Here is a 13,130-nt window from a genome sequence, read left to right as displayed (position 1 = left end):
TAGAAATTTTGTAAAATTTCAGAGTATTCTCAGTCTGTTTTTTCGATTCTCGAGTGGATTCCAAGGCTAAATCTAGAATTCACATTTCTCTGAGTGCAGTAAAATATAGTAATTTTGGTTTAATTGCAAATTTTAGTTATCTATTTTAGAATAATTCGAACACGTTATCATTGCAGCGATAAAATAATAATAATAATTTTAAAGTTCTTAAGCATTTTTTTTTTTGTTGATTTTAAAGATTGTGAATCGTCAAAAACCCAAGTCTTTGGAACTCTGGAAGTAATTTGGAAGTTGTTAAATGTGGAGCAATGTAAATATACTTTTTTATGTATTAGTTAGTCAGTCAGAAATTTCCATCTCATTAGACTTATTTAATTTCTTAAATGTTTAAAAAAAATTAAAACTATCAAAATATTTATCATTTTAACATCAATTACTAAGATAATTAAATTACTTCAAATATAATATTTTTGTAGTTACCAGAAATTAAGATAATATTATTATATTAACTTATTTAATGCCATAAGTGGTCTGAATTATTAAATTTATAGTCAACACATTTATTTATTATGGACAACATTAATAAATCAAAACTAATTAGATGATTTAAATTTGTGATAATTCTACGAGCCACTTTGTAAAGGAGTTAAATACTAAAATATTTTTATGAGTTTTATAAAATTAGTTTTATTAATAAAATACATTTTATTTAAGATTAAAATATTTATGCTATTTTTAAAAATTATTTTTAAATGGTAAGTCCTTTTAATAATAAAATAATGGTGATTTACTGATTGTTGAAATCTTTGGATTAAATGGATTTTTTTTGTCGGTCGAGCCATCGATAAAAGGGCCCGCACTCTCCCTCAGCTGTCAGCGTCATATTCTCCTCGCGTCCTCCTCCGCTCCTCGTTAGGGTTTTAGATCTCTTCTTCCCCGATCGCAGTGAGAAAGCGAGACACAGCGAGAGAGAAGCGCGATCCCATGGGTTACGACGCGATGGCAAACAGCGCGAAGAAGAAGCGGGTAAGAACAAGTCTTAGATCATCATCCACTCAACACTCTTTCGATTTGAATCTCATCGCCGTCTCTTTTTATTTTGCCTCCACTACCGTAGACGAATCGATCGGGCAAGTTGAAGCATTGCAGGTCCGATGCCGGTCGCGAGCAATGGCTTTCTCAAAGTTTGTGTTTTTAAACCCCGTTTTGTTTCTTTTGAATTAGTTTGCTTTTGATCCCTCCTTTGATGGGTTCTTCTGCTGTGGTTGGGGGATCAGCCAAGGGCGAGGATGATTGCAAGATTTTGGGCGAGGATCATCCCTCGCTGTCACGGAAAGATGTTGGTGGCAGTAAGATTAGGATGATAGGCGAGGATGAAGCTCCCCATCGGCAGAGGCGCAGTGATTCGGGCCCTCCTCCGATGCCACATCAGCGAGGAAGTATGATACGCAGACGCAGTACTGATTCTAGTTCGCCGAGTGTTACGGATGCTGATGAGGAGGACGATCATGTAGACGATGGGGTGCTTGACGATTGGGAGGCGGTGGCGGACGCCATATCAGAAGTGAATGACTTGGCCGACCATGACCCTGAGGATCATCTTGTCCCTGCGGCCCTTTCATCGGTTGCAACTGCTTCTCCAATCGCTAGCCGACCTACCACAAGGCCAGAACCCATTAGAAGTGCTCCTAGAGCTTGGAAACCGGATGATGCATCTAGGCCCCGTAGCCTTCCCAGTATCTCCAAGCAGTGGAGCTTCCCTGCTAAAGTAGATCAAAAGCTTTGCTTGGTTGGCCAACAGAAAGACACCCTTTTGTTGCCTTGCCCATGCCCTATCTGTTATGAGGATTTGGATCCAACGGACTCCAGGTTCTTCCCTTGTTCGTGTGGCTTTCGACTCTGCCTCTTCTGCCACAAGAGGATTCTTGAGGATGATGGGGGTTGCCCTGGTTGCAGGAGGCCATATAATTCATTTCTCTATGGACAACAGACAATCAATTCTATTGGGACACCACTAATGCCACACTGTCTATCTTGTTCTTTTAGCATGATCTCAAGATCTTCTAGCAGGGAGCATTAGTTTCTTGTTGTAGGTGCAATTGTCATCCAATTATTAAGGCATGCAATGTTCTTTCTGATAGATTGAACATAGTGATGTAGCTTGGAACTTTTATACAATATTGTCAAGAAAAGGCTATCTTTACATACCATGTATCAGTGTCAGTGAGCATTTGCATCAATTCTCAGAACCTGTATCTGCGAATATCTCTGAAGACATTAATAATAGTTATATTTCATCAAGCCAATAAAAAATGTGATGGGTTTGTGTTTGTAAATAGAACTTGATCATGCTTTCAATCATGTGGTATGATTCATGTGCCTAATCTCCAGAGTTAGATAAGTTTTCCACATTTTCCTTGATAGAGTAAGATCCTATTAAGGAGTGAGACTGATGGATGGCCTGGAGAAAAGGTAAGTCTATATATTCTTCTTTGTTTGATTTAACCATTTGCTTTGTAAAGTTCTTTGCTCCTACATTTTGGCAGATTTTTTTTTAAAAAATTTTCAAGTCATACCTGCAGGTCACTTGTTGCTATATTAAGATGATAAGATCTCATGCAGTTTCTGAATTTCTCATAATTACTATTCTTGCTTATTGATTCTGAAAGATGAAGTGAAGATCCACCTTGCTCCTTTTCTCCGTCAGGTACAAACTCCGTTGTCATCTCTGAAGTGCTTCACTTGTACCAAATTTTTTCATGTGTATGGTAATGACAACTATTGCTGATGAAAGAGAGATTACATAAATTTAAATTATTTAAGGAGCAGGCTTTGAACGTCTTAGCTTTAGGTGTGGAATGTTTTTGTGACTATTAATTTAGGCTGTAAAATTAGACCGAGTAATAGGAAGAAAGATCTACTATTCCTTCTGATTGCAGTATTTAAAAATAAATGTATTAAGTGAAAGTGGATGGCTAATGTGTCCATGTTGAAGATTAGAAGAGTTTCAAACATCCATAGAATAGTTCGGTTTACTATTCTAATAATCAAAAAATTCAAAATCATGGAGATACTAAATTGAGGGACAACTTTCTATTATGAGAATAATTTTATAGAAACTAGTTTATGGGTCAAATCATGAATTGTGTTCTTTTTTCTAAAAAAAATAATGAATTGTGTGAGAGGGTAATTGAAGGGAGAATAAGCTGTAGGACTAAGCATCTAAGGTTTAATGTAGTTTACTTGTTGATGAACTATCAACCTTGTTTGATTTTTCCAACTAAATTAAACAGGAAAACCATTATATATAATGGTAGTTCATGTTAATATGTCAAGGGAGTCTGTCTTATTGGCTTGTTAAATGTTTTATTCTAATCCAACTCCCTTAATATACAGATTAATGTTTGTTGTTTGCACATGAAATGTCATATGATCTTAAATGGGTTAGCCGAGCACAATCAGTTAATTATGAGTACCATTATTTGTTTCATTATTTGCCATTATATAATATCAATTGAAAATAGTATTTGATAAAAATTGATTAAAATAACATTGTTGCGGGTTTGTAGTTTTACAGGAACATGCTGAACTCAGACTTAATGTGGCTTTCTTGCTTATAGACCCTCGAAGTTGGGAGATAATACATGATCATCTGTGTGTTTGGAAAGACCCCACAAATTGTGTTGCACTTTCAAAACAAATGACAAGGGAGTTTTAATATTCGATCACGATGTTTTTTCAAGTATCATGTAACTAGTACTGTTGTTGAAATTGCGAATTGTGAATCTGTCATACCTGATTGTGTTGCATTCATGTCAAACATTGGTTCGAACATTTACGCTGTGATCGCGTATTCTTCAAAACTCCAGTTCTGAGTTGAGTTTATTTCTCATAGCTTTGTGCTCCTAATTCTGATATGAAATTTGAAGGACTCGTCAAATTGGTTACTATGTGTGTAAATATGCTGTTCCTGTAGTTCATTTGATGGTCTAACAAATGAAATTATTTGTTGATTGTTTGTTTGTTTGTTTTTGTTGATTTATTATTATTTTAGAATTAATGAACAAAACCCCATGAAACAGAAGAGTGATCAACACAAAGGAAACCAACGTTATCCTTTTGAATTGGCACCAAGAACTCGTAGGGAAATGTACAGAGAGATAGCAACACCAGCAATTCAAGCTCACTTTCAATCAATGTCCATTTAAGTTTATAGCATCGCCGCTTGCTTCGTTGTTCATGCGCTTGTGTTCTTGAAGGCATGCTCGCCGACGTGAATGTCTTCGTCGGCGATGAACTTGCCCCAGAACCAGTGCTGCTTCCAGACCAGAATGATCTCCTCAATGGGCACGTTCTTGGTTTCAGGCAGGAAGAAGTAGATGAACGCCGTCATGATCACCACCCAGCCGCCGAAGAAGTAGAAGAGCCCGAACTTCATGTGGCAGAGCGCTAAGAGGAAGACCTGGGCGATGATGAAAGTGAAGAACATGTTGACGGACACCGTGATACTCTGCCCGGCCGACCGGATCTCCAGCGGGAAGATCTCGCTAGGCACCAGCCACCCGAGAGGGCCCCACGACCACGCGAAGGCGGCGACGTAGACGCAGATGAACAGCACGATGATGCTGGCGTAGCCCTTGGACAGCTCCGTCGCCTCGCCGGAGGTTCCGAATTTGAGCCCGATCAGCGTGCCCACCACCACCTGAACAATGCGGCGAATAACGCCGATGAGAAATATGGAAATTAAATCAAGTAATTGATTGTTAAATTGTAGTTCGAACTCATACCTGAGATATGAGCATCTGCGCTCCTCCTTGCAGGAAGAGTGCTCGGCGTCCAAGCCTGTCGACGGTGGCTATCGACACGAATGTAGCGAACACGTTGACGATGCCGGTGATGACGGCGGACGCCAGGGAAGCTTCGCCTCCGAAGCCGATCGTCTTGAAGAGCACCGGCGCGTAGAACATGATGACGTTGATGCCGGTGAGTTGCTGGAAGAAGGGGATGAGGATGGCCATGATGAGCTGGGGCCTGTACTTGTTCTGCAGGATGTTGGACCATGGGCTCTTGACGGTCTTCGCCTCTTCGCTGGCGGCGATCAAGTCGTCGTACTCTTCTTGGATGTCGTCGGTGCCGCGGATTTTCTGGAGCATTTTCTTGGCCTCCTCCGCGAAGCCGCGCTCGAGGAGCGAGTTGGGTGTGTCCGGCAGGACTAACGCGCCGACGCTCATGATGATGGCCGGGACCGCCGCCAGGCCGAGGCTGACGCGCCACCCCCACCCGCCCTTGATCGACGCCGTCCCGTAGTTGATGAGGTTCGCGGCGAAGATGCCGACGGTGATCATCAGCTGGAAGCCGATGTTGAGCGTGCCCCTCATCTTGGCCGGGGCCATCTCGGAGAGGTACACCGGCACGGACTGGTTGGCGAACCCGATTCCGATGCCGAGCAGGACGCGGCCGAGAATGAGCATGAAGACATTGACGGCGGCGCCGTTGATGGCGGAGCCCGCCAGGAACGTCATCCCTCCTATAAGCATGGACAGTTTCCTCCCGCTGACCCTCGTCACCCTCGACGCGGCGAAGGATGAGAGGAGGGCGGCGACGTAGAGCGACGACGTGAAGAGAGTCAACAGCTCGCTGTCGAACTTGCAGTACTGACTGGCGCTCGAGTCCGCTTGCTGCTGCGCGTAAACCGACGGGAAGAACTTTTCAAGGAACGAATCCATGGACGTGACGCCGCCTGATCATGATCACGAACATAAAAACATAAATCATTCAAAGAATATCATCACATCATTCAAATTCATGTTCATGTTCATTATTTTATCTACCAGATATTCCGATATCGTAACCGAAGATGAGTCCGCCGGAGGAAGCCATGATGCATGCCAATAACACGAAGCTAGTCATCTTTCCTTCGTGTAGCTTTTTGCTGCTCGTGCTTAGGATAACTCCTCCTGCCATTTTGCACCTCCTTCCTTGTAATTTATTTTTATTTAAAAATAATATGTGGTATGGGATGGAAGTGATAAGGCAAGGAGGGCTTGGTGCTCAGCTTTCACACATGAAATCGAAACTAATTTATAGTCATTTGTTTCCTAAATTAGGGTTTAAATTGTTGGGTGTCCTTAACATTCGTGATCTCACAAAAGAAAAAAAATTGACTTTAGTTTTAGGTCGTTGAAGATCCAATTTACAACGCAAAATTGTTATTATTATTATTATTTTTTTAAAAAAAAATTTGTTTATTAAATGCTAGAAATATAAAGGGTAAAAGTGTCATTTCGCTGTTTATGTTTTCGCATAACGCGGAGTTCGCGACGGGCACTAAAACCCTACCATCCCTCCGCTGCCTTAAGCCTCAGCCATCGGCGACGAGCGATGCTGCCCTTCTTTTCTCCGCTCTCCAACCAAATCCAAGCTCGAGGGCAAGCTCCTCATGTCGATCCTTCTCTCCAACAGGTAGTTTCCTTTCTTCTTTCTTCTTGTTTTTCTCTTTTCGATATTCTTAGTTTCTTCTTCAACGCAAGCAGGCGGCCATGTTCAACCAGTCCCAGTTCTCGACCCCTCCTGGGGTTAATTTTGGCATCCCCAACTCGAATTTGAGCGGTTTCAGTGCGAGCAATGCCGCCGCCGGCCTGCCGCCGCCCATCCCGATGGCTTCCGCTTCTATCCTGGGCTGCCCCAATGTGCTCCCTATGATGCAGAATAATCAAGCTGGATTTTTTCCCCATCAGAGTGCTCCATTTGGCGGCGCCCCGCAAAATATGACCCAGCAGCTTCTGGGTTTGCAGTTGCTTGGGCAGTCTTGCGGCATGCCGCAGAATGTGCAGCAGTTCCAAGGACAGTTGCAGGGGTTGAATATTCTTGGGTCTCTTTTAGCAAATAATCTTCCACAGAATTTCAATTTTGTTGGCGGCTTACCTAATGGTCAAATGTGTTTGCCGACTATGATGACTCAAGGGAATCAATTTGGTGTTCTTAATTCCCCTGCACAACCGTGTTTAGGCTCTAACCACCCTGAAATTGTTGGGAATTGCTCGGTACCCTCTATTGGAAATAAGAATACAAGCTTCAGTAAATCTGCGTTACCTACAGAACGGACTAAAAATTCAGTCAGTCATGATGACAGGCATGGACATTTGTCATCAAAGAAGTTGCATCAACCGATGTCACGCAGTCCTATGAAAAACCATCATTCTATGAAGCATAATCAACCAGAAGATTTTCGGCCTCAGGTAGCAGCTCACTGATCCCCAACGTTGTTTCATTTATCACATATTATGCAAGATACCTGAGATTACTTATTATTGAAATTGTGATTTTTTTTTTATAAACTATCCTTTTTCATGAAGCTTTAGATTTCGGAATTTAAAAGCGGAGCCTTGGCGCAACAATAAAGTTGCCGCCATTTGGCCTAGAGGCCACAGGTTCGAGTCTCGGAAATAGCCTCTTGCAAAGAAGACTGCATACAATAGACGTTTCCCCGGGATCCCAGGATCTTCGTGCACCGGGTGCCCTTTTTTAGATTTTGGTATTCGTTGATTACTTGTCATTGTCTTCTAATAGCCTTAAGACACACTACGTAGTGATTTGGCCACTTGTAGATTTTTAAAAGCCTGTGTAAAGATATCTTCCATGACACCAAACTAAATTCTCTATGTCAATTCAGTTGGAATTCAACATGCATAATACTTGTGCAACCTTTTAACAGGCTGGTTTCTCATTGCATAAGCTTAAGATACATGCAAAGTTTTTGTGCAGCCATAAATTAGAATGCTATACATTTGCTCACTGCATAAGCTTTTGCCTCTACATATGTGGCTTCGGTATGGGCTTTCACAAACAATGCGCGATAGAATTCGTCAAGTTTATTTGTGAAATTTATGGTGCCATTATTAGCTTATGAAACCAGGTAGTAGAGTAACAATTTGATTTTGAGTAGCACATTTTTTGTTGAGTGGCAATAGTCAATGATAACTATTCATAAGGAGCTATCGATAATGGTGGTTTGGTGGTAATTTCTCGATGACAAAAGGATAATTTTTTGTCGAGACTCCAAGTACGTATGTTTTCATGTTTCTGTGTATAAATAAGTAGAATATGTAGCTTATCTTAGAACTTTAAAACCAAGGTACTTTTTCTTCTGGAACATGAAAGTGCCTAACTTCCTGAATATGCCCTAACCATGGTGCTGCCCAACGATTGGAGTTGAGATATGAATAGAGGACCATTATGACTGCTATGATTTATTTTTTCCTTTTTGACTGACCAATTTGATCTTATTTGTTTACCCTCACCTTAATAAGCAAATGGACTCTTGTACAAATTTGCCCTTCCCAGGACCTGTATTGGTGGGAGATTCGTGCACCGGGCGCTGCCCTTTTACTATTGTACGAGTTTAGAGCCATTATAATTTGACAATGATCTGACTCTCATTGCAAAATATTTAGCTAGAATAATCATGTTGGTTAGCAAGTATGAGACAGTTGACCCTTTGGTTTATTAACCTATTAGGTATTTGCACTAATATCATTTTAAGTGGCACATGCATATTTCTTTAGCTAAATTACCTTAAGGTCCTTGTTGATTTTGAAACACTAAATTTCAATGATGTTCTTTTTGCTTGATTGTGTTACATCCTTTGTGATTTGTAATGGTAATGTTTTCAGCTGTGCCTTCTTTCCTTTGACATTCTAAACATTGGAAATGACAACTATATATGCACATAAGATTCTTGTTCTCTGGCTTATTTTATCATTTTAGGTCTCCGGAGTTGGTGGAAATGATAACAGCCCTAGAAATTCTCCTAGAAATTTTCGAGGACGAGGGAAAACAGAGCAAAGAAGGTATACTTATCTCTTAATCTTATTGTCTTTAGAGGTCTTTCTGGTTGACAACCAATTCCAATTGACAGATTCCAAAAACCACATTTCCAGAATGTCAATGGTAGGAAGAGTAACATGAGGAGATTTAATGGAGCAGGTGGAAGAGGTTGTGCCTTTAGCAATAAGATATTCTATTTCGAAACTTTATATCCAAGATATTAAAGACACATTTTTAAATGTAACCTAGTTATACATGATTTATAGTGAGCTATCTACAATTCATGCTTCTTTATACATTCAGCACCACCAAAATTTCCCAACTATCTCTCAAAGGACATTCTTTGAGTGGAAGTAATGTATAAACAAATGCACAGATCAGCTTTGGGTTATATCACACTATAACATCCATATTTAATGATTCTTTTAAGAATTCTTTGAAAATGTTGTCATGATTGCTGTACTTATTCTATGACAGAAACTTTCTTGAGGCAGAAATAATCTGAATAGCAAGCTGTGTTGCTTAGTTTACCTTATTGCCGATAGCCCTATTTCCAAGGACTAATAGTACTTTTTTCTTATCTTTAATCATGCTGGCAATTAGGAAAGAGAGATGCATGAAAAGAAAATTACAATTTAGGCTATTTAAGGCTCACACTTCACCAGCATTGTTCAGTAACCAGGTTGCAAAATCATAAGATAAAATGATATTCAAATGAGTCCAACATATAGCTACGACAGAAGCTACTATATTAACAAACTAGTTCCTTGATTGAAAGGCTGCCTTCAATACTTTGATTGTTCCAAAACCTTTTAGAAACATGGTGTTTTTGCATTCCCCTACAATTATCCTGTTTTAGATCTAATTAGCTTTTTAGCTATTACTTAATTTGTGGCTTGTGCTCTCTAAATTAACTCATCACAGTTTGCTTTTTCTTGACTTGTGTTCTCTAAAAATCTTACTTTATTGTCTGGTTTTCATCTCTTGTCTCGAACTCCCATCTGTGCTTATGATTGGAGAACAAATTCTGCAATTGGTATTTGAGATACTGTTCTTTGTTGAAAGGCATGTGAAAAGTTTCCTTTCTATTATAAGCTATATGTTGCAACTTGAGTTGCATATTGATGTAGTATGAAAAATTGTACTGCAAAAAGCTCAAACTAGTCAACTCATTAAAACTAAGAACTGAAAGATAATCTAATACATGGAATCTTAATTCTTTTATAGACTCAAAACAAGACTAAGTCATTTTAAAAAAGGCCTGATTTATTCTAAAAGTAATATCAAATTTGTAAAGGTTAAAATTCTTAAAATCAAAAGAACTTCTAATTTCTAAATTTTTAAAGAAAAATTTTAAATTGATGACAATTTTTTATCTGCATAACATATATCTTGTATTGTGAAACTATAATGTTAACTTATTTATCTCTGTTCATAGAAGACAACGTTTTTGCTTGGACCAATAATCCAACTTTATGGCCATGAATCTTTTATTGCTGTAGATTTGTTTCTGCAAACAGGGGTAACTGTTGGCTGATAAAGTTATTTATTATTGCCTTGGTTAAACAGGGCAGAAGAACTGGAGAGAAGGAGAACCTCAAGTTTCTGAGTTTAGCAAACCATTTTTGGCAGAAAACAGAAGGTATCTATTTTGACCAAAAATTCAAACAAATTTGCATCTGTTAGATCAATCAAATAGCAAAGCTGATTGAGGGCACTAATCTAGGTTTAATAGGCTATATTACCTTCATTTTTTCTCCAAAAAAGATGCTAATTCATGTACAATGAAGCTACATGGTGGACAAAATAAAAGAAAGTTTGTAATTGCTGAGTTGGTTGTATAGGAACATTACAAACAAATTTCAAAGGCATCATGTGTATCACCTATCAGTATATTTACACATATATTGTATCTCTAGGAAGGATCTTAATTAGATCAAACACAGTTTGAATTATTTATCCCACGTGGACAGATCCCCTTCTCCTAGATGTTTTATTACATCCTGTTTTTCTTCCTGAATGATTCTTATTGCTGTTTTGAAGGCGCCTTCCTCTAAGCTACAATGAAACTGAAATCCATCAATGGATAGAAGCTCGGAAAAAGAATTACCCCTCCAAAGCCAATGTCGAGAAGGTCTGTCCGTCTCTTAGAATATTAGTTCTCCAAATAAAGATATATATGTTTATAGAAGTTTGATTTACAGAAATTAGCTCAATCTGGTAATGAAGGTGCCGAAGATGATGTCAAATTACGACGTGAAGTAAGAAATTATATTCAATCGAGCTTATATATACTCTTCCTATAAATTTTCTTCTTAACTTTTTTGTTGCTGAAGCGATGAAAAGTGCTTAAAAATTGCGTGTCATTTTATATTTCTATTACTGTCTTGCATGCAGCAACTAAAGGAGGTTCTAGCCAAACAGGCAGAATTGGGCGTCGAAGTCGCCGAGATACCTCCAGGCTATCTATCTGATTCAGAGAAGCAACCTTTGCGAGAGGGGAATGATTTGAGAGCATGCCATACACCTGACCATTTTCCAAATAAACACAACCACAAGAGGAGCAGGCATAATCAAGATAGGTGGAAAACAAAAAGGCCAAAGTTCCGGAACGACTCATCTGGTACTTCTGTTCCATTTGTGAAGAGAAGGGAGCAAACTCTTCTGCGGAAGCTTTTGAGCACGGATATCAAAAGAGACAATTGCAGGCTCCTGCAAATACTCCGGTTCACCGTCCTAAATTCATTCTTTGATCACTTGCCAGAAAAGCCATTGGAGTTTCCATCGATCACAGTAAAAGACATGCAATGTGAGAGTGGAACTGCATCTGAGAAGCCATCCGATCCGACTTGCTCAGGCACGATGAAGTTTGGTGATGGGAAGAGCTCGTTGGTCAAGGAAGTTGAAGGCACAAAGGCAACTTGGAATGCAGATGATGCTGGAAGTGCGAGTGAAAGTGAGCCGAACTACAGCAACAACAGTGAAATGGATTGCAGCATGATCACTGAAGAGCATGCTTGAATAAGAAACTCTGATACAGAACAAATTCAGTATTTTTGTATTGTATTAGTTGGCGCATACATGCATGAGACTTGTGAATCATAATGGTGAAATTGCGAACTATGCTTATTTGCAGAACTTGGACATGCTTTTTGATCACTTTATCATTATTTTTTGTCTAAATAATTTTAAACCGTCTTGTGTTTTCCATCCAAAAACAGTTTGTCTCTGTATATTTAAAAAATAACACTTAACCCTCTATGTTTTAAAGAAAAAAAAAAGAAAAAAATAATAAATGACTAAAATAATCTTTACTTTGCTATTTAAATGTTAAAATTATGGTTAAATAACTTTAAGTCTATTTTATTTTCCATCCAAAAGAAGTTTCTCCCTTGTATTTAAAAAATGACACTTAGCCCCTTATTTTAAAGAAAAAAAATAGTAAATGACTAAAATAACTCCTTTACTATTATAAATGTTAAAATTATTCTAATTAAAATATTTTTATTCAAGGTAACCTTAGATTTTTAGATAAAAAAAAAAGTAAAAATAAAAAATTTCACATAATCATAGAAAACTTAATCTTAACCAAACCTGATTGATATAGGAGTTAAAAATTTTACTTGTTCATAAAAAAACTCTCATAAAATAAAAAAACTCTCACAAAATTTATACATGCGCACTAGTATAAACAATAGATAAGAAGCAATTCTAAAAGAAATAACTATTCAAAAACTCATTCCACCACCCTTACCAAATAAAAAAAACTAAAATTTTAAATTGATGAACCAAAATCAAATAAAAATGGAATAAAGTTCATCATTAAAAATCTCTTTCTCATAATGAGGTAATTATAATAGCTTTATTGTATGTCACATTTGATAATGAGAAAGAGATTTTTAATGATGAACTTTATTTCATTTTTATTTGATTTTGGTTCATCAATTTAAAATTTTAATTTTTTTTTATTTGGTAAGGATGGTGGAATGAGTTTTTGAATACTTATTTCTTTTAGAGTTACTACTTATCTATTGTTTATACTGGTACGCATGTATAAATTTTGTGAGAGTTTTTTTAGGAACAAGTGAAATTTTTGACCTATATATCAATCAGATTTGGTTAAGATTAAGCTTTTAACATTTAGAATAGTAAAGGAGTTATTTTAGTCATTTACTATTGTTTTCTTTAAAACATAGGGGGTTAAGTGTCATTTTTTAAATACAAGAGAGAAACTTCTTTTGAATGGAAAATAAAATGGGCTTAAAGTTATTTAGCCATAATTTTAACATTTAAATAGCAAAGTA

General features: G+C 38.0%; 3 protein-coding genes across 4 annotated transcripts; 2 read left to right on the top strand and 1 right to left on the bottom strand.

Moving 5' to 3' along the window:
• Positions 1-848: 848 nt before the first annotated feature.
• Positions 849-3,892, top strand: LOC121997106. 2 transcript variants are annotated; one of them, XR_006116221.1, is made up of 4 exons: positions 849-1,026; positions 1,118-1,184; positions 1,278-2,707; positions 3,570-3,892. XR_006116221.1 is itself a non-coding variant. In XM_042551355.1 (3 exons), exons 1-3 carry the CDS (start codon positions 985-987, stop codon positions 2,078-2,080), a joined length of 912 nt encoding a protein of 303 aa, XP_042407289.1. In that variant the 5' UTR covers positions 849-984; the 3' UTR covers positions 2,081-3,892. The 2 variants fall into 2 exon arrangements, 1 of the variants encoding a protein (XP_042407289.1); XM_042551355.1 differs by having other exon boundaries at positions 1,278-3,892.
• A 156-nt stretch (positions 3,893-4,048) lies between these two features.
• On the bottom strand, positions 4,049-5,972 carry LOC121997107 (sugar transport protein MST6-like). Its single transcript, XM_042551356.1, has 3 exons — positions 5,832-5,972; positions 4,788-5,740; positions 4,049-4,702 (listed from the first exon to the last, which is right to left on the bottom strand). Exons 1-3 carry the CDS (start codon positions 5,962-5,964, stop codon positions 4,238-4,240), a joined length of 1,551 nt encoding a protein of 516 aa, XP_042407290.1. The 5' UTR covers positions 5,965-5,972; the 3' UTR covers positions 4,049-4,237.
• Positions 5,973-6,300: 328 nt separating this feature from the next.
• LOC121997105 lies at positions 6,301-12,046 on the top strand. The gene is made up of 8 exons (XM_042551354.1): positions 6,301-6,462; positions 6,534-7,238; positions 8,767-8,849; positions 8,918-8,994; positions 10,396-10,468; positions 10,870-10,960; positions 11,031-11,087; positions 11,224-12,046. Exons 1-8 carry the CDS (start codon positions 6,382-6,384, stop codon positions 11,845-11,847), a joined length of 1,791 nt encoding a protein of 596 aa, XP_042407288.1. The 5' UTR covers positions 6,301-6,381; the 3' UTR covers positions 11,848-12,046.
• The last annotated feature ends 1,084 nt before the right edge of the window (positions 12,047-13,130 follow it).

Source organism: Zingiber officinale, chromosome 6A (genome assembly GCF_018446385.1).
Source record: "Zingiber officinale cultivar Zhangliang chromosome 6A, Zo_v1.1, whole genome shotgun sequence".
Taxonomy (NCBI): Eukaryota; Viridiplantae; Streptophyta; class Magnoliopsida; order Zingiberales; family Zingiberaceae; genus Zingiber; species Zingiber officinale.
The sequence above is the reverse complement of the archived record's forward strand: the minus strand, read 5'-3'. Positions and strand labels throughout refer to the sequence as shown.